This window comes from Bombina bombina, chromosome 3 (assembly GCF_027579735.1).
Source record: "Bombina bombina isolate aBomBom1 chromosome 3, aBomBom1.pri, whole genome shotgun sequence".
In the NCBI taxonomy this organism is placed as follows: Eukaryota; Metazoa; Chordata; class Amphibia; order Anura; family Bombinatoridae; genus Bombina; species Bombina bombina.
In genome coordinates this window covers 858,070,102-858,097,798 of record NC_069501.1, presented here as the reverse complement: position 1 = coordinate 858,097,798, position 27,697 = coordinate 858,070,102, and the positions used below count along the sequence as shown (strand labels likewise).

Here is a 27,697-nt window from a genome sequence, read left to right as displayed (position 1 = left end):
GGTAATTATTTTATTGCAAATGATTTTTTGGTTAAGGAAGAGGGGAACTATAAACCAGTTTTGTAGGTGGTGCTTTGTATTAGTGCTTAATACTCATTAACTGGCAAGTGATAAAATTGGAAGGCGATGTAAAATTTCCATTAATATTTATTGATAAATACTGACATTTCCTTTTGGGAAGCCCATCCCTTTTAGCAGTAGTGTGCACATTTGCATGTTAATTCATTCCCACATGGGGTTAAGTTAATATTAGTAAAATTAGGGAACGAACATTTTGCTTATGTGCTCGTTACAAAATGTTACTTCAAGTGATGACTATAGGGATTGAGACATGGGCCCCATGTATTCTAAGCCGTGCAGACATCTTCTCAACTTGAGAAGCTGTCTGCACACCTTTGCTGCATACGGCAGCATTACACACTCCGCTGAGTGTGTAAATCCGCCCCTTCCCTTGCACGACTATCAATCACCCAGAGCGAGCAAGCTCTTTGTGATTTCTCTTCGCCACCTCCGAGGTCTGACCGCTGCTTCTTACATTGCAGGAAGCAGGCTCGCATGTGTGAACCTGCCCCACAAGGGCTCCGGACTAGCTAACGCAGATTTGTACATGTAGCCCTTGGTCTGTATTTGTTTAACCAATAAAACAGAATAGCTTCCATAGTTTATAATAAAGATAAATATTTTATATAAATTCAAAGTTAAAATATAACATTTGTAATTAAATAAATTAAATTCATAGGCAGTTAGGCTAATCTTGTTTACATCAGAATAGGGAGGATTTCTTTTTCCTGCAACACAATGATGCATTTGCTCACAAGAATAGAAAGGGATAGCTTATTTAAAGAGACATGTTTTTATCCCAGGTTTGATGTATACAATTTGTGTATATATGTGTTAAAATGTAGAATTTCAATCTGAATAGTAGTATGTCTTATGGAGAGATTTTTAATGTATTATAGATTTTTGATATATACTAATGCATTGTTACTTTTTTCATATTCATAAAATAAAGAAATGTTTTTGAGTAATCTGCTTTCATTATTTGTTTTGCTCTCTTCCCCATAATTTTACACTGAAAAGAGTGACAGAGAAAGGCTCTGCAGGATCCAGATAACCCTGCAATATCCTACAGTTACTTTTTTTAAGAATTTTCTCAAGGAGTGTGTCACTGGGCTGCAAAACTTTAATGTTTTGCTAAAAAATTACGTTGGTAAAAAAGCTAATATAGTATTCAACCTACATGATTCAACTTCCTAATCTTTCAGATTTGCTTGGGTCCAGACAAAAAAGTGCTGGTGGCTTTACATAGAACGTTAAATTAATAAAAATGAACAAAGGGCCCCAAAATGTAGTTAGAACTTTTAAGGCTTATTCTTATTACTTGCAAACATATACCTAGATTTATATGTGTGTTTAGACATTGTAGGGCAAAATGACATGCTGTGCTCAGGGACAATCATCAGTGGCAGTCTCATAAACCAGCGGTGCAACTGCCCCTGCTAATTGGCTCACTGTCCGTGTTGACTTAGGCAGTTCTGTGTGGCTTCCAAGCAGTACTTTATGTATTTGCCCTCTCTGAAGGGGTTAAACACATAGGGCCCAATGATCAAAAACTTCTCAGCATGGAGAGAAATCACGCAAAATATTTTGGATCTTTTTTTTTAGACCTTTTATGTTTAATGTATGTCTCTGCTTTATATCCAGAACCCTGTATAGCAGGATAAACATTTCTTAAGCTGTACTTACAAAACTTCTTAAATCATTTCGCCGGAATTGAGAGCTTTAAATTATAGGGCCCATAGGCTTGCGGGGTCGATAGTTTTGAAATTACACACTTTATCGATGTAGAGCAAGTAATTTTCGCAGTGTATTGACTTTTTAAAAAAAACAAACTCACTTTGCCCTATATTTGATATAATCAATTATTTAAAGAGTATTATTGTAAATTACAGCCTACTTTTCACGTAAGGGATACATACTTAGTACTGTAGCCTATATTTACAAACCGCTTTATAGATGGACATAGAATAGAGCATGATATGCCGTTCGTTAGATTAATATTATTCTGTATAGGGCTGCAACTAGCGATTATTTTCATAATCGATTAATCGGCCGATTAATTTTTAGATTAATCGGATAAAAAATAAATAATTTTTTCCTGTATTTGAAGTAAAATCAACTTTACTGCGTGTTATAAATATAAACTTCAGACTAAAACTTTACATTAACACAACTGTTGGTTTAATAAGAGGTAGACTACAATTGTTTATAACATTCTGTTATTCAATATTTCAGAAACTTTGCATTGAAATGCAAAAAATGTCAACGTGTCCACATGCTGTCGGCATTCAGCGATGTCGGGCGGACATGATTGCTACAGCGGATCATGTCCGTCCAACAGTTAGTAAATCGGCCCCTATATATCAGTAACAGGACACAGCAGCCTTACACATTTGCCTATAGAGAACATATAATCAGCAACAGCAAGCGATCCACTAAAAACTGTGTAAACAGTTAAAGGGACACTGTAACCAAAATTTTTCTTTCGTGATTCAGATTGAGCATGAAATTTTAAGCAACTTTCTAATTTACTCCTATTTTCGATTTTTCTTCGTTCTCTTGCTATCATTATTTGAAAAAGAAGGCATCTAAGCTTTTTTTGGTTTCAGTATTCTGGACAGCACTTTTTTATTGGTGGATGAATTTATCCACCAATCAGCAAGGACAACCCAGGTTATTCACCAAAAATGGGCCGGCATCTAAACTTACATTCTTGCATTTCAAATAAAGATACCAAGAGAATGAAGAAAAAAAATAGGAGTAAATTAGAAAGTTGCTTAAAATTTCATGCTCAATCTGAATCACGAAAGAAAAATTTTGGTTACAGTGTCCCTTTAATAGTGACATCAATTCATAAAACATGCCATCAATCTAGGGCTAGGTGTAAATAACAAGCTTGGCAGTATATTGTGTAAAGCATAGTCCCAAATCTCCTGATTTAATATAAACAATCCAAATTATGACTCCTATTTTATTTTGGGTAGCACATAAGACAGGAGTAGTTGTAAACTTAAAAAGAAACTTACACCGTCCTGAAAAAGTAAAATGTCTGTAGATGTCCATTAGGCTAAGGGCATAACCATAAAACACAATAACATGTGCAGGAGCTCATTGTGAGTGAAGCAACTAATCGATTATGAGATTCGTTGACAACTATTTTCATAATCTATTATTATCGATTATGCTGATTAGTTGTTGCAGCTCTAATTGTGTATAACATTAGGGCAGCACACAGGTGAGTGTCCCCCACCCAGAGACATTGGATTCAGACTTGTTTTTTTTTTTGTTTTTTTACACTGTGTTACAAAGAATGCTCTTGTTTTGTTTTTAAACTTGTGAAAATAGTTAGATGGTGTATTAAAGTTACAGCAAACTCAAAATTGAATTTCTCCAAAAAAATGTTTTATTACACATAGTAAAAATCTAGGCTGTGTATTTATTTCTTTTTTTGTTTTGCCAAGTTTTCATGTAATTACCTCCATGCCATCACCAAGGCGGAAATCAGGGTGGATTTGATTTAAATCACAATTTAAGTCAGTAGGAAAGATTTCAAAAGATTTTAAAGGGACATAATACTCATATGCTAAATCACTTGAAACTAGGGTTGCCACCTCAGCCATGTTTTCCTGGACACTTATGAGATACACATGCTGCAGGGAGGAACATGTATTGTGTTTCTGGACAGCACTATTCAGATTCCTCCCTGCAAACCCTGCAGCATGTGTAACTTATAAATGTTCTGTATTTTAAGGGACGGGTGGCAACCCTACTTGAAATTGATGCAGTATAACTGTATAAAGCTGACAGGAAAATATCACCTGAGCATGTCTATGTAAAAAAGGAAGATATTTAACCTCACAATCTCCTCAGCTCAGCAGAGTAAGTTCTGTGTAAAAAGTTATACTCAACTGCTCCCAGCTGCAGGTAAAAAAAATTTTTAAAAAAATGAAGAAATGAACAGCAGCCAATCAGCATCAGCAGTGCCGAGGTCATGAACTCTTTTACTGTGATCTCATGAGATTTCATTGTTACACTGAATAGGGAAATGACATGAGAGTGCACGAGACTCATCCTTTCAGCTGTCCCGGGACAGATATACTAATATGCTGCTTAGAAATCCTTTACAATGGGATGTGGCTACTGAGGAACTTTTGAGGTAAAATATCTTTCTTTTTTACATAGAGATGTTCAGGTGATATTTTCTAGTCAGATTTTTACAGCTGTACTGCATAACTTTCAAGTGTTTAAACATTTGGGTATTATGGCCCTTTAAATTCTGATTTTTCATTTTTAGAATAATGTTTTCAGATTATTTTTCCAGTTATATCATCAGACCATTACTGATTTGGTTATATATTATAATATATGCATGAATAGATCATTGAAATTAATTAAATTATTCGGATGTGAACTATCAACATTTTAACATGTTAATCATTCTTATTTGACTTTTCACTTGTACTTTATTGGATAGAGAAAAATAATTATTACATTTAATAACAATTGAAATAGTTTTATTTAACTAAAACAACATTATTTTTTATTGCTTGCCCCTCCCTCCTCACACTTAGGTACTTGTGCAGATCTTTTCCACTCCAAACAATATTCTATTCAGTGAGCTTCTTGAAACTTAGTAAGGATTGATTCTGTGTTCTTAGATTTGCAGGGGAGCAATGGCATTAAAGGGACACTAAAGTCAAAATTAAACTTCTATGATTCAGAAAGAACATACAATTTATTTCATGTAAGTGGTAAGAGTCCATGATCTAGTGACATATGGGATATACATTCCTACCAGCAGGGGGCAAAGTTTCCCAAACCTCAAAATGCCTATAAATACTCCTCCCACCTCACTCACACCTCAGTTTTACAAACTTTGCCTCCTTGTTGAGGTGGTGCAGCAAGTTGTGCTTGATTTTCTTCTGTGAAAGGCGCTTCTAAGCATTTTGAAGCCAAATTCCTCTCCGAGTACAGTGTTTGTCTGAGGGATGTGAAGGGAGTTTTGCCTGATGCCATGTTTTTGCCTGATGCCATGTTTTTGCCTATGGGAAACCTTTTCTAAGGCTCTCTGTAAATTGGTCGCAGGGATTCATCTGCTGCCTCTCTTTACTGATCAACATTATACTCTACCATTACCTCTGCTGATATGTTTCAGTACTGGTTTGGCTGTCTGCTATATGTGGATGGCTGTCTTACACGGTTGTAAGAGTCCCAACTTTCAAGATGGTGACTATAAGGACTATTCTGCCTTTTGTTTAGCAAGGTTACTTCATGTAAACAATAGACTTACATGACGTTTACCTTCACAATCCGATTCATCCAGATCACTATCTTTTTATGAGATTCTCTTTTCTAAACAAGCATTACGAATTTGTCACTCTTCCATTTGGCCTTGCAACAGCACTAAGAATATTCTTAATAGTTTTAGGTGCCCTTCTATCTGTAATCAGAGAGCAGGGTATTGCAGTGTTTCCTTGTTTGGACGATATCTTGGTACTAGCTCAATTTTTTCATTTAGCAGAATCTCACACGAAACAACTAGTGTGGTTTCTTCAAAGATATGGTTGGAGGATCAATTTACAAAATAGTTTGATTCCTCAGACAAGGGTCACCTTTTTTTAGGTTTCCAGATTCAGTGTCCATGACTATCTCTCTGACAGACAAGAGACAAATGAAGTTGGTTATAGCTTGTCTTAACCTTCATTCTCTATCATTCCCTTCAGTGGTTATGTGCATGAAAGTTTTAGGTCTTATGACTGCAGCATCAGACGCAATCCCGTTTTCATATGATGGCCTCAACAGCTTTGCATGTTGCACCAATGGTGCATGGATTATACTCGGATATCACAACTGATATACTTAAATCCAAACACTCAACTCTCTCTGACTTGGTGGTTAGACCATCACATTATTCTTCAAGGGGCCTCTTTTGTTTTGTCCTTCCTGGACTGTAATCTCAACAGATGCACGTCTTACAGGTTGGGGAGCTGTCTGGGGGTCTCTGACAGCACAAGGGGTTTGGTATCCTCAAGAGGCGAGGTTACCAATCAACATTTTAGAACTCTGTGCTATTTTCAGAGCTCTTCAGGCTTGGCCTCTATTGAAGAGAGAACTTTACATTCATTTTCAGACAGACAATATCACAACAGTGGCACATGTCAATCATCAAGGAGGGACTTGCAGACCTTCAGCTATGAAAGAAGTATCTCAGATACTTTCTTGGGCGGAATCCAACTCTTGTCAAATTTCTGCGATTCATATCCCAGGTGTAGACAATTGGCAAGCGGATTATCTCTGCCGTCAGACTTTACATCCGGGGGAGTGGTCTCTTCATCCAGATGTTTTTTCATCTTGTACGGATGTGAGGTCTTCCAGAAATAGATCTGGTGGCCTCTTGTTTAAACAAGAAGCTTCCCAGATACCTTTCCAGGTCCAAGGATCCTCGGGCTGAGATAGTGGATAATTTAGCTGTTCCTTGGTTTTACTAACCTGCTTACATTTTTCCGCCTCTCTGGTTCTTCTTCCGAGGGTGTTCTCCAAGATCATAAAGGAACAATCTTATGTGTTTCTGATAGCCCCTGCATGGCCTCACAGGTTTTGGTATGCAGATCTTGTCCGGATTTCCAGTCGCCAGCCTTGGCCACTTCCTTTAAGGCCAGACCTGTCTCAATAGCCGTTTTCCTTCAGGATCTCAAATCTCTAATTTTGAAGGCATGGAAATTGAACGCTTGGTCATAAAGGTTTTTCTGACTCGGTGATTAACACTAGGATACAGGCTCGTAAGTCTGTTTCAAGGAAGATTTATCATCGGGTATTTAAAACATATATTTCATACTGTTCCACCTGTAATTATTCTTGGCATTCTTTCAGAATTCCTAGGATTTGACAGTTTCTTCAGGATGGTTTGGATAAAAGGCTGTCTGCAAATACTTTGAAAGGACAATTTCTGCTCATATGACTCATATCAAACCTGTTATTAAATCTATTTCTCCTCGTTGGATATTGAAGATTTTACAGGTTTCTCCTTTTGAATCCATGCATTCTCTGGATATTAAATTACTTTCTTGGAAAGTGTTCTTTCTTTTGGCTATCTCTTCTGCTAGAAGAGTTTCTGAATTGTCTGCTCTCTCTTGTGAGTCTCCTTATCTGATTTCCCATCAAGATAAAGCTGTTTTGCAGACTAAGTTTACATTTTTGCCTAAAGTTGTGAATTCTAACAACATTAAAGGGACAGTCAACCCCAAAAAATGATTACCCTACAGATAAAGTTTACTAGGACAAATAGTTCAAACTGTAGCCCCATTTTGCTAAATATATAGTTTTTAAGTAAAATTACTTACTACATGTTCCTCGGCCATTTGGAAATGGCCGCCAGCCCCATCCTGTATTTCTTCATGACATCTTCCTTCCTTCCTCTTCTGCCAGTAACTTTTCGATCCTCCGCATTCCCTTTTTTGGCACATGCGCAATGCGCTGATTTTAGTGAAGGGGCCTTTTGAAGCAGGGACTAAAAATAACCGCTTAGTATTCTAGCGGTTCCTATATGCGGCGAACCAGTTTGGCTTCTCTTCATCTAGAGCCGCATATAGAAACCGCTAGGGTACTGCCTGGTTTGTTTTTGAGCAGTGAGTGCCCTTGTGTCTCAGGGTAGAGTCCAGTGATTGCAGTGGACCTTAAACTTATATTGTCACTCATAATAAACCTTACATGTCACAGTCCTGCTTCTCTTGGACTTTAGTAGTGATGTAAGATGCAGTTTTTCACTTGTTTCCCCCTTTGTCATACCGACTGCTAACTGACACATGTGCCCTCCTCCGCCAAACATAAAAAATCCTCTCACACAGCAAGTGTTAGCAAGATGTAAAACAAGAGCATTGTACGCCAGTGCCTTTTAATCATGTAATTGGCAGGTGACATTTAACACTGAACAATATTGGATAGCATCTGGGTGTTTCCTTTAGGGGGATAGCTGGGTTCTAGATGACCCTATTGGGACATTTACATGAAGATACAGACAAGTTAACACTGTGCGGTCAGTCATATATGCATACAAATAGTGCATTTAGTACATAACTAACCCCGCTGGGAACAATGCTGCGGTCTGCTGCTAAAATCAAGCTATTCAGTGCTAATTGCAAATAAATGATTGGCTCACTAAGTAGTTTAATGAAGCTCCTATGAAACTATTAAAAACGAGTATAGGTCAGGCTAGAGACGCCCCAGAGAGTACATTGTAATAGGAGATCTGCTTTGATTTGCAAACAACTTACTTACTTAAGCTGAACAGATAGCTCATCGTACTAATGCACTGTTACAGAGATCTGTGGTAACCCAAGGGTTGCTGGTTCGATCCCGGCAAGGTCCACTCAGCCTTTGATTCTTCCGAGGTCGGTAAAATGAGTACCATTAAGTTGGGTAATAATAATACCTGTTATCAGTGCCGCAAGTCGATTAAGTTTGAGGTTGTGTGCTATACAAGTATCCAATTAACAATCTCCTCAGAAAGACATCAGGGCTAATAGGTGAAGTCACAGATGTTCTGACTTCTGCTGGGGAAATGAGAGATTTCGCCAAACTTTAAGATGGACTATCGAAGCAGATCACTACATGCAGTAGCTCCAGCCTGAGTCTGGGGGCCACTGGGTAGTGTGTCATAGAGGGGGCACAGGGATCTTCAACACGATGCTCCAAGTCTTTAACAAGAAAGGAGTCCTTAGATAGTTTGTGATTATGTCTATATAAATATAGGCACACATGATTGGTAAATATCATGCATTGTTCAAATCAGAATATAAATATATATATCGTTAAAGAAATATATAAAATATTGTGCTCTATAGGCTCAGTAAGTAAGATGTTTGTAAATCGCAGCAGATCTCCTATTATAAATTTCCATCTGTTCATTGAACAAGTAACGCATCAGCTAGAAAAAAAGTGTCTTGAAATAAAAATACCACAATTTATTTTTTATTTCAAGACACTTTTTTTCTGCAGAAGCAAGGCACCGCAATGGGCTCCAGTGTAGCCCCAACATATGCCAATATTTTTATGTCCCATATAGAAGAAAAATTTGTATATTCACATCCATTATTTTTACAATATGGTGCAGCATGGTGGAGATTTGTGGATGACATATTTGGCATATGGTGGGGTGACACTGGTAGCCTATTGCAATTTGTTCAACACCTAAATACATCTGTAGCTGGTCTCAAATTCACACTTAACATGGAGGAAACAGGAGTAGCCTTCTTAGACACCTTTGTATATAAAGAACAAGGTTTCTTGAAAACCGACTTGTATGTGAAACCCACAGATAAAAATAAAGTATTACAGTATGACAGCTTTCATTAAAAAAAAACAATAGAAGCAATACCCCAAGGACAATTTAAAAGAGTGAAAAGAATAGTGACGGACGTAAAGAGATGTGACATAAGGCTAAATGAAATGGCAGATAAATTCAAAAGAAGGGGGTATCCAGAAGAATTAATTACAAAACAATTAGAATACTTCAAAAATAAGGAAACTAACAGCATCAAAAACAAAACAAAAGAAAACAGAATGATATTTGTTACTCAATATAACTCTCTAGGAACAAAAATATCACATATCATAAATAAACACTGGCACATACTCAGAGACTGTAATCCCCAAGTGGAGGACTTTAAAAATATTCCCATAGTAGCTTATAAAAAGACCAAAAATTTGAGAGATGAATTAGTAAGGGCAGATATAGGCAGCAATAGGAAGAATTTACAAACAACAATGGGATCTGATAATAGAGGTTGCTATCCTTGCCTTCATTGCAGTCACTGTAGTTCAATAATAAAAGGGAAAGATTTTTTTCACCCTATTAAGGGAACCAAATACCCTATAAAGAAATATCTGACATGTAGAAGCACATACGCTATATATCTCATCAAATGTCCGTGTGCCAGGATTTATATAGGAGGAACAAGAATCACTGAACATAAATCTAACATTAGAAACAAAAACATGGAAGCTCCTGTTTCCTGTCACTTCCTCTCCATGGGTCATAACATCAGTCAACTTAGGTTTCAAGTCATTGAACAAGTTGACAGACCCAGGAGGGGAGGTGACAGGGACCAGATGCTTAAAAGAAGGGAGATGTTTTGGATAAATAAATTAAACACAATGATACCTGAAGGCTTAAATAAAGATTTTGAATGGTCATTATTTTTCTGATTCTATATGATAGCATATACCTGTAGTAGCATACTTGATTCTGATACTATAATGTGTATAGGTTTTAATTGTATGTACATAAGTTTGGTTTTAAATTTCCATGTGATAAACACACATAAGTAATGAAGAAATTAACTTGGAATATAAGAATTTATAACAAATCCCTTTTCAATAGTTTCTTTTCTAAAATATGGTGAGTCCATGGCTTCATCACTGTTGGGAATATCACTCCTGGCCAGCAGGAGGAGGCAAAGAGTACCCCAGCCAAGCTTTTAAGTATCACTTCGCTTCCCACAACCCCCTGTCATTCTCTTTGCCTTCGGTGCAAGGAGGAGGTGAAATATTTTGTCTGAAGAAGATTGGATTTTGTTCACTTCAATCAAGATTGTATGTTTACTCTGATCTTTCTTCTCAAGATTGGGTCTAGCCGTACTCTACGTTAGTCTCTTCAGTGTAGGCACCCCTGACAATTTCCATGATTTTCATTTATAAATAATTGGGTGTTTGGATCAGCAATTTCTTTTCGATCTATCAAATAACTGAAGGACACAGTAATATTTCAGTAGTGAAATGAGGTTTATTGGATTAACAGAAAATGTGCAATATGCATCCAAATAAAATTAGATAGGTGCATAAATGTGGGCACCCCAATAGAAATATTGCATCAATATTTAGTAGAGCCTCCTTTAGCAGATATAACAGCCTCTAGACGCTTCCTATAGCCTGTAATGATGATAATGTCTGGATTCTGGATGAAGGTATTTTAGACCATTCCTCCTTGCAAAACATCTCCAGTTCAGTTAGGTTTGATGGTTGCTGAGCATGGACAGCCCACTTCAAATCACCCCACAGATTTCGGTCTGGGGACTGGGATGGCCATTCTAGAACATTGTACTTGTTACTCTGCATAAATGCCAGAGTAGATTTTGAGCAGTGTTTTTGGTCGTTGTCTTGTTGAAATATCCAGCCCCGGCATAACTTCAACTTTGTGACTGATTCCTCAACATTATTCTCAAGTATCTGCTGATATTGAGTGGAATCTATGCGACCCTCAACTTTAGCAAGATTACCAGTACCGCACTGGCTGCACAGTCCCACAGCATGATGGAAAATCCACCAACTTTTACTGTGGGTAGCAAGTGTTTGTCTTGGAACGCTGTGTTTTTTTGCCGCCATGCATAATGCCCCTTGTTATGACCAAATAACTCAATCTTTGTTTCATCAGTCCACAGCACCTTCTTCCGAAATGAAGCTGGCTTGTCCAAATGTGTTTTTGCATACCTCAAACGACTGTTTGTGGTGTGTGTGCAGAAAAGGCTTCTTCCGCATCACTCTCCCATACAGCTTCTCCTTGTGCAAAGTGTGCTGAATTGTTGAACGATGCACAGTGACACCATCTGCAGCAAGATGTTGTAGGTTTTTGGTGGTGGTTTTTGGGCTGCTTTAACCGTTCTCCCCATCCTTTGCCTCTCCGATGTTTTACATGGCCTGCCACTTCTGGCCTTAACAAGATCTGTGCCTGTGGTCTTCCATTTCCTCACTATGTTCCTCACAGTGGACACTGACAGCTTAAATCTCTGCAATAGCTTTTTGTAGCCTTCCCCTAAACCATAATGTTGAACAATCTTTGTTTTCAGGTCATTTGAGAGTTGTTTTGAGGCCCCCATGTTGCCCCTCTTCAGAGGAGAGTCAAAGAGAACAACAGCTTGCAATTGGCCACCTTAAATACCTTTTTCTCATGATTGGATGCACCTGTCTATGAAGTTCAATGTTCAATAGGCTCATCAAAACAATTGTATGTTCCAATTACTCAGTGCTAGGTAGTTACAGGTATTAAAATCAACAAAATGACAAGGGTGCCCAAATTTATGCACCTGTCTAATTTCGTTTTGATGCATATTGCACATTTTCTGTTAAACCAATAAACCTCATTGCACTACTGAAATATTACTGTGTCCTTCAGTTATTTGATAGATTAAAATGAAATTGCTGATCCAAACACAGAATTATTTATAAATGAAAATCATGGAAATTGTATGGGGTACCTAAACTTTTGCATACAACTGTATATCCTTAGTAAGGCTATTTGTCAGGCAGGGAGCAGGCACATATATAAAGGAGACAGGGGTTTTTATTTTTATGGGAATTAAGTATATACCCCTTATTTATTGGGTTCGGCTAGCAAGAAACGCTTCATGCATTAGTGTTTTGCCTATGATTCATAGGAAACCAAAGCTACATTTAAGTGTATGTTTACACACAGACTGGTCTCAAACAGTAAGGATTTTCTTATGTTATGTAACCTGCAGCTGAGGCTCTTCCGTTGGGGTAATTTCAAGTTGGGCTATGTTTTTCCTATTATAGATGGTGCAACAGCCTTTTCCCCTGGGTGTAGTATTTCTGCCTTGCCCAAGTCATCCGCCATGTCAGTTTTTAGTGGCAGGAAGGCCATAGGAACAAGGAGACGCGAGCCTGTATGATGGCGATCTTTTGTCGGCGGGTCATGTAACCCATTCTTCCGCACTAGCTTCTGACTTGGTTTATCGTTCGGAGTGGTGAATCCGCTTTTTTCTGACGTTGTTTGTTTAATTTCGATCGGCAGGGAGCTGTTTTTTTCCTGAAAGATTTCTCAGGGTAGAAATGTACTGTGGCATGAGGAGGATCGGCCATCTCAGCCAATCACAATTCACCTGTTTGTTTCTATTTAACTTCGGAAAGTTTTTTTTCTTGCAGCTCTTTAACACCTCAGTCGTGAGGTGTTGGGGGTTCTTAATTATTTTTTTATCGGTTTTCCCTAGCTTAGTGCTAGTCTAAGAAAACTAAGCAAGAGTGCCTCAGACAGTGCGCTATAAATTTTACATAACATATTTACTAATTAAAATTAGAGAATTTTATTTTCTCATCTCTGTGACCTAGGGCATGGAAGTCTCTAAGTTGTGTTACTTATTTTTGTTATGTACTGTAGCGCAAACTGTTATTTATGCAATTTTGTGATGCTTACTTAGCTAGACTTTTCTCATGTAGAGATTCTTGCACACTGAACCCAATGTCTCTCAGGTTGATGCTGTTTAGGCAATGCCACAGCTTTCTCCTTAACAGTCCCATTGGTGCGATGCCTTGTCTGATTCCAATTTGGTAGAGACTCATTTGGAGGAGATCCAGAACAGAATTAAGGCTCTTAAGCTTGCCAATTTTATTTTATTTCTGATGCTGCCTTGCAGGTTTTTAAACCGGGAGCAAAGATATCTGGCTTTGCTGTGCTAGCCCGGGGGCATTGTGGCTGTATGCTTGGTCAGTGGATTTTTTTCTGATCTTCTGGCGCTTTTTTACAAGGATAAAACCTTTTTGGTCCTGATCTGTCAGGAAAATTTCTGATATTACGAGTGGAAAAGGGTTTTTTCTACCGCAAGACAAGATGAATAGACCTAAATGCGTTTGCCCCCATTCCGGGATCACCCACATGGGGGGGGCTTTATCTCTCTGTCTTTAAACATGGATACAAGATGTCCCAGATAGGCTTCGGTCATAGTATCTCAAGGTTGCTATGTAGAATTCTTACCTTTCCTCGCAGAGGCAGGCTCCACCTATCATTTTATCTGCAGGCCAGATAAGAGTGAGGCATTTTTTTAAGTTTGTTTTGCCTCTCTGCCCTGTGAGTGATAGTTCGTTATGGAAACAGGGTTCAGGATTCTATTCTTTCCTGTTTGTGGTTCCCGAAAAAAGCAGGAGTTTTTCGTCCTATGGTAGACCTAAAGTGTCTCATCAAGTTGTCTCAGGGTACCATCCTTCACATGGAAACCTGTGGTTCCATTTCATCTAGGAGGATCAATTAATGGTGAATGGAGAACTGGAGGACATGTCCCTGAGTTTCTGGTTTTCTCTCAAACTTTTTCAGTTTGTGGATCGGAAAATCAAGAATTCTTTCCTATTGCCTTTTTCTGCACTCTTCTGTTTTGACCTTCAATGGCTCAATATATGGAGGTAATTGGTCTGATGGTTGCTTCTTCGGACATAATCTTTTTGCTCGATTCCATCTAAGAGTCTGTTGTTAGGCATATTCAGATAGTGGACCAGGGATCTTGTGGTTCTGTCTTGGAGGATAGATCTATCAACTTGAGATTCTTCCCTGTGGATCAGAGAGTGTAATTAGTGGTATAGTGTTTGCTTTGCTTGCCAGAGGTAGCAGGATAGTTACCCGCATTCTCTAGAATCTTTTGGTTTTCATAGGAGCTTCTGTCTCTGGGCACATGCTTCTGGAGACTTTCCTGAGTAATAGTGACCATGGACGTTAGCCTGTTGGGTTGCTGCCTATGGACTTGGGAGGAGTCTGCTCTCCCCTTAACCATCCTGGAGTTGAGAGTGATCTACAATGCTGCTGGCTTGGCCTCAGTTGTTTTAGCCAGTTTTTCAGGTTCTAGTTGGACAAATTCATCTTGGTGATTAACATCAACCACTTGGGAGGAACCTGGAGTTCCTTAACCATGATTGGCGTGAATTGTTTGGTGGGCGGACACCCTCATTTGTTGTATATCCACTATTCACATTTCAGGAGTCGATACCGGGAGCGGACTTCTTGAGCAGTCAGATTTTTCATCCCGGGGAGTGGGCGCTTGTCCCGGAGATGTTTTCCTGGTGGTTCCTTGGGATTTCAGTCTGACATCCCTGTTCCTCAGTTTGTTCTCCTTCCACGAGTCATTGCTCGTATCAAATAGGAGTGAGCATCAGTATTTTCAATAGTTCTTGCATAGTCTCGCAGGATCTGGTATACAGTCTTAGTGAGGATCTATCTCTTCCACCTTCTTGGTTGTTCTTGAGGATGGACCTTCTAATTCAGGGTCCAGTCCTTCATCCAACTTTTGTTTCTCTGAAGCTTTCTGCTTGGAAAATGAATTCTTGATTTCCCCTAAGTGTGGTTTCTCTGAATTGGTGATTGAGACCATGATTCAGGCTAGTAAGCCCGTTACTGGTAACTTTTTTTACCATAAGGTATGGCGTAAATTCCCTTATTGGTGTGAATCCCAAGACTACTCTTGGAAGTAGGGTCAGGATTCCTAGGGGTTTTGTCTTTCTCCAGGAAGGTCTGGAGGACGGTTTGTCAGTTAGTTCTCTGAAGGGTCAGATTTCTACATTATCCTTTTTTTTTTTTCCAAGTGTCTGGCAGATGTGCCAGATGTCTACTCTTTTTTGTCAGGCCCTAGTTAGTATTTGTATCAGGCCTGTTTTTAAGTCTGTTGCTTTTCTTGGGGCATTGACCTTGTTTAAGGTTTTGCAACAGACTCAGCTTGAGCCATATCATTCCATAGATTTAAATTTTTTACCTTGGAAAGTTTTTTTTCTTTTTTTTTTATATATTATATCTTCTGCTCATAGAGTTTAGATACTCTTAGCTTTGAAGTGTGACACAACTTATCTTTTTTCAGATATGGCGGTTATTTTGCCTAAGTGGAAATATTGTTTGGAAATGTATTCCTTTTCTGTGTCCTCATTCTTGTATATCGAGGAATGGGTGGGCACATCTTGGATGTTGTGCCTGCTTTAATATTTTTTTTACTGGCAACTAGGGTTTTTGCCAGTCTTCTGTAACAAAAAACTACTACTCCTTCTCTTTCTCTGGTTGAGTAGTTTAATTAGTTTGTTTTTCAGACTGTGGGGCTGCAGTCTCCTGAGAGAATTATGGATCATTCCACGAGGGATGTCTTCTTTTTGGGCTTTCACAGATGAAGCTTCTGTGGATCAGTTTTGCAAGGCTGCAACTTGGTCTTCTCTGCATACTTTTTCAACATTTTACAAATTTTCTTTTGGTAGAACTGTTCTTTAAGCGGCGGTGCCTTCTGTTTTGGTCTGCCTGTCTTGTCCCTCCCTATTTACCCTCTAGCTTGGGTATTGGTTCTCAACAGTAAGTGAAGAAGCCCTGGACTCACCATATCTCAGGAAAGAAAAGAAAATGTATGCTTACCTGATAAATGTATTTATTTCCGGATGTATTGAGTCCACATCCCCACCCTTTATTTCAAGACAGTTATTTTTGACTAAACCTCAGGCACCTCTACACCTTGTGTTACTCCTTTTTTCTTTATTTCCACTCGGTCGCATGACTGGGGGTTGTGGGAAGGGAAGTGATACTTAACAGCTTAGCTGTGGTGCTCTTTGCCTCCTCCTGCTGGCCAGGAGTGTTATTTCCAATAGTAAGTGATGAAGCCATGGACTCACCATATCCGTAAAGAAATACATTTATCAGGTAAGCATACATTTTCTTTTATCCACCCAGGTGGAGATTGAATCCTGCAGATATCTGAAAACGGACATTGATACATCTTGCATTTATTAAATTGTAATGTGTAACAACATTTTGCAGTATAGTCATGGTTTGAGAGTTCTGTTCCACCTGCGGCACTCCCTTTCCTACATAAAATCCCCAGAGACTACCTTCCTACCACACTAGTCAAGTCGCATACACCTCTCCTGGTTCTAGGTTTCTGTGACTGTGATTACAGTTCTCGCTGATCAGCCTCCCCGGTCCTGGTAACCATGCAGAAAAACGTTAGGAATATGACAGCAATGGAAATGTGCTTTAAAAGTACTTTCAAACCCTTTTGTGTCAACAACATAAAATGACTGTTGCAATCTGCACACAATGCATTGTTCCAACCAAAACTATAAAACCTAATTTCTGCACCTTAAAATGATGGTACATTTTACATTATCGTAATTTACCATTACATCCTAAGTGAGTTTTTGCCATTTTTTATTTTTCTGTGTGTTTATTTTATTGTAAAATTAGTTTTTCTCTTTTTTTTTTTTTTCCCTCGCATTTTTTTTCTGTAGTGACTTTTGGAGTGGTTCCTCGCCTTAGAGGACCTGTAAATACTATTGTTGTACAAAAGAAAAAAAAATGATAAGCCTCTAAAAAAAAATAAAAAAAAATATGGATGGACAATTTAAATGTCACTCTTGGATTATATGTAGAAACTGCACTAAATTTACCATCACTTTAAGCAGAGCTTGACAAATCTCTGCTTAAAGTGGCCCCTCCTAATATTTAGTTTTATTCTGCATAATACCTATACACTAATATGTTTGCATGACTCTTAACCTTTTAACGCTGTTATGCCGTTCCATTCTGTCATAATTACACTGGGCTTTAGAGCCGTTATGATGGAATAGAACGGCATAACGGTTTTCAGCTCCTGTGCCCCCTCCGATATTTTGTTTGTTGTGGATCCGGTTGGGGGATGTGCCTAGCACCTCTGGCACTCCCTCAGGATCCAATCAGCATGAAGGGGGTGTATCGATTGTCCCCTGTAACACTGTAGCAGCCAATGAGTGGAATCATTGGCTGTTACAAGTGTATCCGCTTCCTCTCTGCTCTCAGTGCGATCTGAGAGAGAGAGGAAGACAGTTTAGTGTTTGTAGTGCTAGAGAGGGGAAAAAATCTATAAAAAAATAAATACTATATATATATATATATATATATATATATATATATATATATATATATATATATATATATATATATATATATATATATATTTTTTTTGCTGCTGCTGATCACAGAGCTGCTACTGTGATCAGCCTAATATAACTTGGTTATCCAGTTAGGGCTTTGATCAGTGTTGATCAAAAGCATTGGGGGTTTATTTGTGGGGGTTTATTTGTGGGGGTTACAAATATATATATATATATATATATATTGTTTTTGCTGCTGATCACTGAGCTGCTACTGTGATCAGCCTAATATTACAGTGATCAGCCTGTCAGGGCTTTGATCAGTGCCCAAAAGTTTATTTGTGGGGATCTTTAGTTATTATTAACCCCTTCCCTGCTGTTCCCAATCACTACCCTTCCCAGTTCCTTTTTTTTTTTTTAGTTTAGAAAATAAAATAATATAAATATATATATATATATATATATATATATATATATATATATATATATATATATATATATATATATATATATATATATATATATATATATATATATAAAGAAAACATTTTTTTTTTAAAAAAAAAAATCTGAGGGAATAGGGTGGGTGGGAATAGGTGGGTGGTAATTGGGAGGTGGTAATTGGGGTGGTTTAGTGGGATTTTGGGGAAGGTGAAGTGGGAATTGGTGGTGGTGAAGTGGTAATTTGTACTGAAAAAAATCCCCTTATGGCACGCTATGCAGCAGAAGAGGCTTATGCCATTCTTGCCGCAGATTCAGGGAGTGAAACCCTCTCTGCTCTGTCTGACAGCGCAACCCTTACGGCATCAGATATAGAGCCCCTGAGTGATACATCTGATGATGGTGCTCCCTGCCTGCCACCTAAAAGGAGGCGTCGCACAAATGACCAAAATTGGATACCCCCAAATTTCACTGCCCCAGAAATGCCAGAATTTACTGAGACTCCTGGCATCACAAGTGATGTTCCAGTATGTGAGCCAATAAAATATATGTCCCTGATTCTGACAGATACCATGTTTGAGCATATAGTTGCTCAAACAAATTTATATGCCAGCCAGTATCTGTCCAAAAATCCCCAATCTCTGTATGTCAGAAAAAATAGCTGGCACCCCACTGACATACCAGAGATTAAAAAGTTTTGGGCCCTGACATTAATAATGGGGATTGTGAAGAAACCCAGCATTCGTTCATACTGGAGCCAGAACCCCATCCTGGCTACCCCTCTTTTTCCAGGGGTTATGAAGAGGGACAGATATGAACAATTGCTGCGGTTTCTCCATTTTAATGATACCAAGTGCCCCCCCAAAAATGACCCCTTGCATGACAGGTTATATAAACTAAGGCCCCTGATAAGCCACCTGTCCCAAAAAATTAAAGAAGTTTACATACCTGAGCAGGACATTTGCATTGATGAGTCCCTCATGAAATTTAAGGGGAGATTGCTTTTCAAGCAATATATACCATCCAAGAGGTCCCGCTATGGGGTAAAATTTTATAAGCTCTGTGAATGCAGTACTGGGTATACCTGGGCATTTCGCATCTACCAGGGAAAGGATAGCCACTTGGATCCACCTGGCTGCCCAGATTCCGTTGGCACAAGTGGGAAAATTGTGTGGGATCTCCTACTACCCCTGCTAAATAAAGGGTACCATTTGTGACTCGATAATTTTTACACCAGCACAGAGCTATTAAAATTTTTATCTTATTTTGAAACCGTGGCCTGTGGCACAACAAGAAAAAATCGCAAAGGTTTCCCCCAGAAGCTGACATATGGAAAAAAAAGTAGGGGCACAACGTCAGCTTTACGCCACAATGAGCTACTGGCCCTTCGGTACACTGATGAAAAAGATGTGTACATGCTCTCCACAATGCACGATGAAGCTACAGTGCCAGTGTCTGTGAAGGGAAGATCTGCACAGATCCTAAAGCCAAAGTGCATTGTGGAGTACAACAAAAACATGGGGGGGTAGATTTAGCTGACCGGTGCCTGCAGCCATATCTAATTCAAAGAAAAACTAGAACTTGGTACAAAAAAGTAGCCTTTTATATTATGCAGATCGCAGTATATAATGCATATGTGCTGTACAAAAAAACAGGCACAGGGAAAACTTATACTTATTTAGAATTTGTGTTAAATGTAACATCTGATATTTTGTTTAACCCGACCCCTAATCCTCCCACTGTTCAATCTGAAAATATCGAGCGACTCTGTGGCAGGCATTTTCCCACTAGGATCCCCCCCACTGCCTGCAAATTAACACCCCAGAAAAGATGCAGAGTCTGCTATAAAAAAGGAGGGAGGAGGGATTCTAGTTACCATTGCCCTGACTGCCCCTCTCAACCTGGCCTCTGTATCACTGATTGCTTTCGAATATATCACACAGAGTTAAACTTTTAATTTGAAAGCAATCTGTATGTGTTCCTAATTTATTTTATTTTATTATTCTGTATTCCTAACTTCATAAATCCCCTGACCTTGTCCTGTCCCTTTATATGTTAAGCCCATCCACTCTAAGGCCATTATAAGTTATACAAAACAACTAAAATACTCCTTTTAGAATATCCTGAGTTATCCACTTTTGCAAATGGTATGTCATGAGGGGGGTAATTTTCATTCCTGGGCTGCCATACTGTCTCAAAGGCAACATAGGTCCAGAAAATCAATGTGCCAAATTTCTATGCAGACCCTATATTGGGCCCTGTAACTTCCTAAAACCACATAAAACCTGTGCATAGGGGGTATTGTTGCGCTCATGGGAGATCACTGAACACAGATATGGGTGTATTATAGCAGTAAAAAATATGATGTTGATCTAAATAGAAAAAAGGCAAAGTCTGTGTGAAAAAATAAAAAAATATGACCACTAAATTTGACCAGGTTTTGTGACTAAGTGGCTACAAAAAAGACTAAACATAGTCCTTTTTCAATACCCTGGGTTGTCTACTTTTGCAAATGGTATGCCATGGTGGGGTGATTTTCATTCCTGCGCTGCCATACTGTCTCAAAGGCAACAAAGGTCCATAAAATCAATGTGCCCAATTTCCATGCAAATTGGCAGACCCTATATTGGGCGCTGTAACTTCCTGAAACCACATAAAACGAGTACATAGGGGGTATTGTTGTACTCATGGGACATCGCTGAACACAAAGATGGGTGTATTATAGCAGTAAAACATGCAAGGATGATATAAACAGCAAAAAGGCAGTGTTTTTGTGATAAACTAAAACTGAAATATGAACATTACCTTTGGCCAGATGTTGTGACTAAGTGGCTACAAACAAAGACTAAACATAGTCCTTTTTCAATACCCTGGGTTGTCTACTTTTATAAATGGTATGCCACGATGGGGTAATTTTCATTCCTGGGCTGCTATAATGTCTCAAAGAGGACAAAGGCCCATAAAATGAATGTGCCAATTTTCCATGTAAATGGGCAGATCCCATATTTGGCCCTGTAACATCTGTAAACCCCATAAAATCTGTACATAGGGGGTACTGTTTTACTCTTAGGACATTGACAAACACAAATATGTGTGTTTTATAGCAGCAAAACATAAAAGGTTGATGACAGAAACAGCCAAAGGGCAGTGTTTGTGCAAAAAACGCATACAAAAAAATGAGCACTACATTTGGCCAGGTGTTGTGACTAAGGGGCTTCACAAAAAGATGTGACATGGGCCTTTTGGAATACCCTAGGGTGTCTTCTTTTGAAAATGGTATGCCATGATGGGGTAATTTTCATTCCTGGACTGCTATAATGTCTCAAAGAGGACATAGGCACAGAAAATTAAGGTGCCAAATTTCCATGCATAAAAACTGAAATGGGCAGACCCCATATTTGGCCCTGTAACTTCTGTAAACCCCATAAAACCTGTACATGGGGGGTACTGTTTTACTAGTAGGACCTTGACAAACACTAATATGTGTGTTTTATAGCATAAAAACATAAAAGGTTGATGACAGAGACAGCCAAAGTGCAGTGTTTGTGCAAAAAAACGCATGCAAAAAAAAAAATGACCATTACATTTGGCCAGGTGTTGTGACTAAGGGGCTTCACAAAAAGATGTGACATGGCCCTTTTGGAATACCCTAGGGTGTCTACTTTTGTAAATGGTATGCCATGCTGGGGTTATTTTCATTCCTGGGCTGCTATAATGTATGAAAGGCAACTTAAGCCCAGAAAATGAATGTGCCAGATTTCTATGTAAATGGGTAGTCCGTATGTTGGGCCTTGTAAATTCCAGAAAACTCAGAAAACCTGTACATGGGGGGTATCGTTATACTCATGGGACATCGCTTAACACAAGTATGGGTGTTTTATTGCAGTAACATATATCAGGATGATTATATTCACAATAAAATCATTTGGAAAGCTTCAAATTTCTTAATTTCTCACACTTACTTTGATTTTTTTTTTATATAAAATTATAGTTGAGAAATAAATCTTTTATGCCAAAAGAAAGCCATATCTGTCCTCTAAAAAACAATATGTAATTAGTGTGGGTGCACTTAATGTGAAAGGGGTAAATTATGGTTGAAAAGACATATAGCTGAAATTCAAGGTTTCGTTTACGTTCAGAACATGAACAATTGCCTATGTCATGAAAGGGTTAAAGTGTGTTGTTGACTCCTTAATTTCAATTTAGTTTTACACATTTTTACATTTTAGTAGTAAAACAAATGATATTTTATGTAGTTTGGATTTCTTGGTAGTAGTTTTTACATAAGTAAATGTGTGACTGTGAAACACTTATAAACTATAATCTACAAAAAAAAAAAAAAAAAAGATACAAAATGTGTAATATACAACAATCAAAGGATATGGTTGTTTTTGTTCTTTTTGATTTCAAATGGAAAAGTGATACATTTCATTCAGTAAACTTATGTGTGACGTACAAGGAGAGTGGAGCTGAGAGACACTAGACTGTGTTGTGTAGTTGTTTTGGCTTTGTAAATTGTTGGTTTGCAATCCATTGCCATACGCTATCTGGATCAGACGTTTCTGCTCTTGTAACACACACACTTCCACTCGTAGTAACTATAGAGTGATCTATATATTGTGGCTTTTTAATGTGTTTTTATACATTTTAATAAATATACCATGAAGAAGACGCTTGGATGTATTGGGTACCTGACAGCATAAAACCAGGTGTGTGCTGATCTGAGAGCTATTGTAGTTCTTTTATGTGAGTAGCCGTTTGGCAATCCTAATCTATATTCAAAGTTTATCCACTATCACACTATTGTATTTTTTTTTTGTTTTCTTTTTGAGGTATGATGCAAATTTACACCAGTGAATTAATTTTGTATCGATTTTCCAGTTGTAAATCAAGAGCAAACATATCCTTTGTTTATTGTACAGTACAGATTTTGTACCAATATTTTTTTTTCATAGTTGAACTAAAAATTACACAGTCACATTCAGCAAGTTATCTAATGTACAAACTTCAGGTGGTTGTGATATGAAAAAAAACTTTTTTATTATTATTATTTAAAATTTTGGGTCAAATATAATGTGAAATGGAATTTTTATGCTTTTTTTTTTTTTTTGTAGATATGAAAAAGTACCAGTTATCTTGGTTGGCAATAAAGTTGACCTAGAAAGTGAACGTGAAGTCTCGTCAAACGAAGGACGTTCCTTGGCAGAAGATTGGGGTTGCCCCTTCATGGAAACATCTGCTAAAAGTAAAACCATGGTAGATGAGCTTTTTGCGGAAATCGTGAGACAAATGAACTACGCAGCCCAGCCAGACAAAGATGACCCTTGCTGTTCTGCTTGCAATATACAATAGCATTCACATGTAAAGAGAAAATCTAGTTATAAATTACTATTTTCACAGCAATGATAATGAAAATTGTAATTTTTTTTTACGTTTCATCCAAAGAGAAGCATCTTAAATGAGTCATTGTGCAAAAGATAAGCATATCCGTTAATAATAATGTGCTTCTACTTCCAATTCACGTACCTACACCATTGTTAGGTCCATACATTTACTTAAATTGGCGAAGTATCTCTAAATTTTTATATTAGGAGGTTTTATGGCTTCACAAAAATGCTTTGCCACTTTAAACATTGGAACATCCACCTCCATGGAAATGACTTAATGGAAAAGCTTACACAGAAGACTTCCAGTGACATATGATATTTTGTGCTTCAGCATTTGGCAATATTTTCAAAATAATACTTATTTTTCAACGTAATGAGACAAAATAACAAGTTTTGTTATTGGACGATGATTGGAGATTCTGTGCCTGTGTGTGCTTTTGGTGCTGCCTATAAGAATGTTTGGTCCTATGTAACAGCGAAGAAATGTCCTAACACTTGCAAAGTGAGAACACTTTCTGGAGACTCACACAACTTTTGAGACTTTTAGTATATAAATAGTCTTGTTTGGGAAATTTGTTTTATTCTCACAATCATAAAATCTCTAACAGATCTCACCAAAACCAGATAACATCAGTGTGATGATGAATTTAAACTTGCACTTCAGGACTACATCTGATATTAGAATATTTTCTCATTTTTATTTTGCATAGTATAATTTGGTATAACAGTAGAGAGCTAACAAACTTAGCTCATAGGTTAGCCTAAGGTGAATGTTGCTGTGAAATAGGTACTGAAGCTCCTGATGTTAAATTGGACTGTTCTTGAGTATGTATTATATGCATGGGCAATGGCAAACAAATGCAAATTGTATGCTTACTATTGTCTAAGACAATTTATATGGATCTATTATATAATTTGGAACAAAAAAAAAGATATTTGATCATGTGTTCTCCTGTGGAATTAAGACATTGGTCAAATCTTATCTTAATTTAACAGATATATATTTTTTTTTAATTAGTTTTTTTTTTCTTGTTAAATGAGAGTGAGTAGCGTGAATGTACAGTATATATAAATGTATGCTGGTTTAACATTGTGTTTGAGTTGCAGTTCTTAACAGCTTGAGATGGTGGTGTTGCTTTATCTCTGACAAATTACTACAGGCAACTTGGCTTTTCATCATTATTTTGCAAAAGTCTGATTTGATTCAGGCGCTTGTTTTGGAATGTGTTCTGCATGTTTTAAGACTGTAAGCTCCTGATCTTGAAAATTTTAGAATGGTGTTCCCTTAAATTGTGCCGTTATTATTTTATCTTACCTTTTTGTTCTTATGTGATTTCCGTTAATGTAATTTGTATGTAACAGTACACATTTCATTTTCTATGTCATATTTTGTTCTGAAGTTTTTTTTTATTTCATAAGGTTTACGTTAATATTGTCAGAATGATATATTCCATTGAAAACATTTGGGCTATTTCAGTACAACGGAACAAATGTTATATTTGTCGTGTGTGATCATTTTGCTATCCTGTTACTGGGCATTTGCTTTACGCATTGTTAAATATTACTTTTTGTTCTTACTTTGAGCTAGATTACAAGTGGTGCTCTATTTAGCACTTCCACTCGAGCGTAAACTTCGCTAGAAGTAATAGATATGAGTGCATCCGGTTTCCCGCGTATTACAAGTTGAAAGTAAAACGTTTGCACATGAGCAAAACCCGACGTATGCCAACCAAAGGACTTTGCAATATTGTGACTGCGTCAACTTAGTCTTCCCTAGAAGTCAATAGCACAGAAGAAGAAAATTAACCCTTATCGCTCATATGCTAAACCAGTAGGAGTTATTCATATTTCACTTTCCAATGTCCTTTACAATAAAAATGACATTGATCTGTATGTGAATACATATTTCTATATCTGTATATACCTATACCTGTATATCTATTGCTATAGGTGTAAGATATCTATACCTTTTTATATTAACATTGTCATATATATATATATATATACATATATATATATATATATATATGCACTGAATTATCCAGTTAGGGCAGTCTATATGTTTTAATATATATATATATATTTATATTTAATTTTTTTTATTATATATTTAAATAACACAATGTAAGATTAGTAATTCTTCATGTGTGCTAACCCGACACCGTGTTAGACTTAAAGCGTGAACCCCTATATGCGTTACGCATTTATGTTCACATTTAATTTTTTTTATTAATATTTATAAATCTGATCATTTTAATGTAAAATATTTATATCTATAGGAATACGTATGTACAGATATATATAGATAAATGTATTTACAATAAAAATTACATTATTCTATGTGAAGAACATTGGAATGTGAAATATGTACAGTAAATATACATGTGAAATATGTACAGTAAATATACAGCATATCACATAAAAATATATATATATATATATATATATATGTATTCACATACATAGACATGTTTATATATACAAAATAGCACTTTGCAGTCAAAACCCCTTGCAATATAGCATATAGCTTTTAACTCACCTTTTTTGTTGTTGTTAATATTTATAATAATTTTTAATATTTTTTTTAACACATTACCCTTTACGCAACGGTTTCAGTCACACTAACCCGATGAGCATAAAACGTGATAGCATGTTTACTTTCAACTTGCAATACGTGCGCTGATATTATTATAGCGCCACTTGTAATCTAGCCCTTTGTAGATTAATGCTACTGCTGTTTATTTAGACACTCCATATTTTATGGTTGTAAAATGGAAGCTGGTACTCCATATCATTTCACTCAGTTGTTAGCAGAATAAGTGACAGTTTAATTGCTGTATCTATTACCTGAGTTCTGCTGATGGTTTGAAATTGTACTCTGTTAAATTAGCTTTTATGTTATATCACAATTTATAAAACTGTTCAAAACATTTGATAACTTTTATCATTCAATTGTAACTAAACCTTTAATTGCTAGAATTCAAATTTTATCTAAAAACTTCTTGTTGAAAAAATTGGATATAAAAAGAAATGTACTTTTTTTTTCACCATAAAAGAATCTTTGACTCACCACAATATGTGGTATTACTTTGTTGTAAATTGCCTTGAGCTGTAAACTATGAGGGAACATTTATTTTCTGTCCGTGTTTTTTTTATATTACATTTCTTTAAACAAAGTATTACATTTAACCAGAACTAATGTCTGAATTCATTAAATATAAACTGAATATATGTGCTCTAATGCTTTTGCATACACGATGAACAAGACTATTCTATAGAATAATAAAATACACACAAGACTGATAAAACCCAAACAGCCTGTATTCCCCACAAAATCAGTTGTTTACATTTAGAGAGGGACTGAAAGCTCTTCCAGTCACAAAGTGCATTAAAATAGTTAATTTACCAAGTTTTTCATTATTTTTATTGGAAGTCTATATTTATTATAATTTTATGGTTATTGTTTACATGAAACGATCTAATTCCATTTTATGAACTAAGCAACTGTTGAATTTGTTTTAAGAAAAAAACATATCCGGGGCTTACAACATGTTCAGCAATTTGGAGCACACTGTACAAAAAATTACAGCTACTTTAGTTTCTAAATTTTTCTTTGGTTATAGCCATTTGGTCCAAAACTGCTAAGTCCATTTATATCCTTTTTTCTTTGAGTAAAGTAATGGAAAATATTGATGTTTATTAATAAATGATAATCCTAAATGCAAGGTTTTGCATGTTTCCTGTTTTCCCTGTCAGCCAATATAGTTGTGTGAGTTGGTTAGATGAGTTCGGATATCTTTAATATCGGGTGCACACTTATACTTCCTGCTACAGTTTAATCAGCTTTCACGTAAAGGGACACAAATCATTAAGTTATAGCATTTTATTTATTTAATATGGTAGTGGAAATCCATGAACTATTACTTTCTGGGATTCAACTTCTGTTCATTAGGAGGAGGCAAGGGTTTCCAAAACTCTAAGAGCATTTGATCCCTCCCACCTCTCTGGTATTCCACTGTTATCTTTGCCTCTACAGGAGGAAGGTGAAGAATTGAGGTGTTCCAGATTCTTTGTTGAGATGGGTCCTCAGACCAATTTGAGTCCCATTTACCAGTTCAGCTTTGCAATTCCTGAATTGATCACAATAAGGCATTCTTACA

At 37.1% G+C, this 27,697-nt stretch overlaps 1 protein-coding gene across 1 annotated transcript in view; it reads left to right on the top strand.

Annotated features, from left to right (window-relative positions):
- Nucleotides 1-27,262, top strand: part of RAP2A (RAP2A, member of RAS oncogene family) — a 112,327-nt gene extending 85,065 nt beyond the window's left edge. Inside the window, exon 2 of the mRNA XM_053707825.1 lies at nt 23,265-27,262. Within this exon, the coding sequence (XP_053563800.1) occupies nt 23,265-23,502 (238 nt within the window). The 3' untranslated portion in view covers nt 23,503-27,262. The remainder of the gene's footprint in view (nt 1-23,264) is intronic.
- The last annotated feature ends 435 nt before the right edge of the window (nt 27,263-27,697 follow it).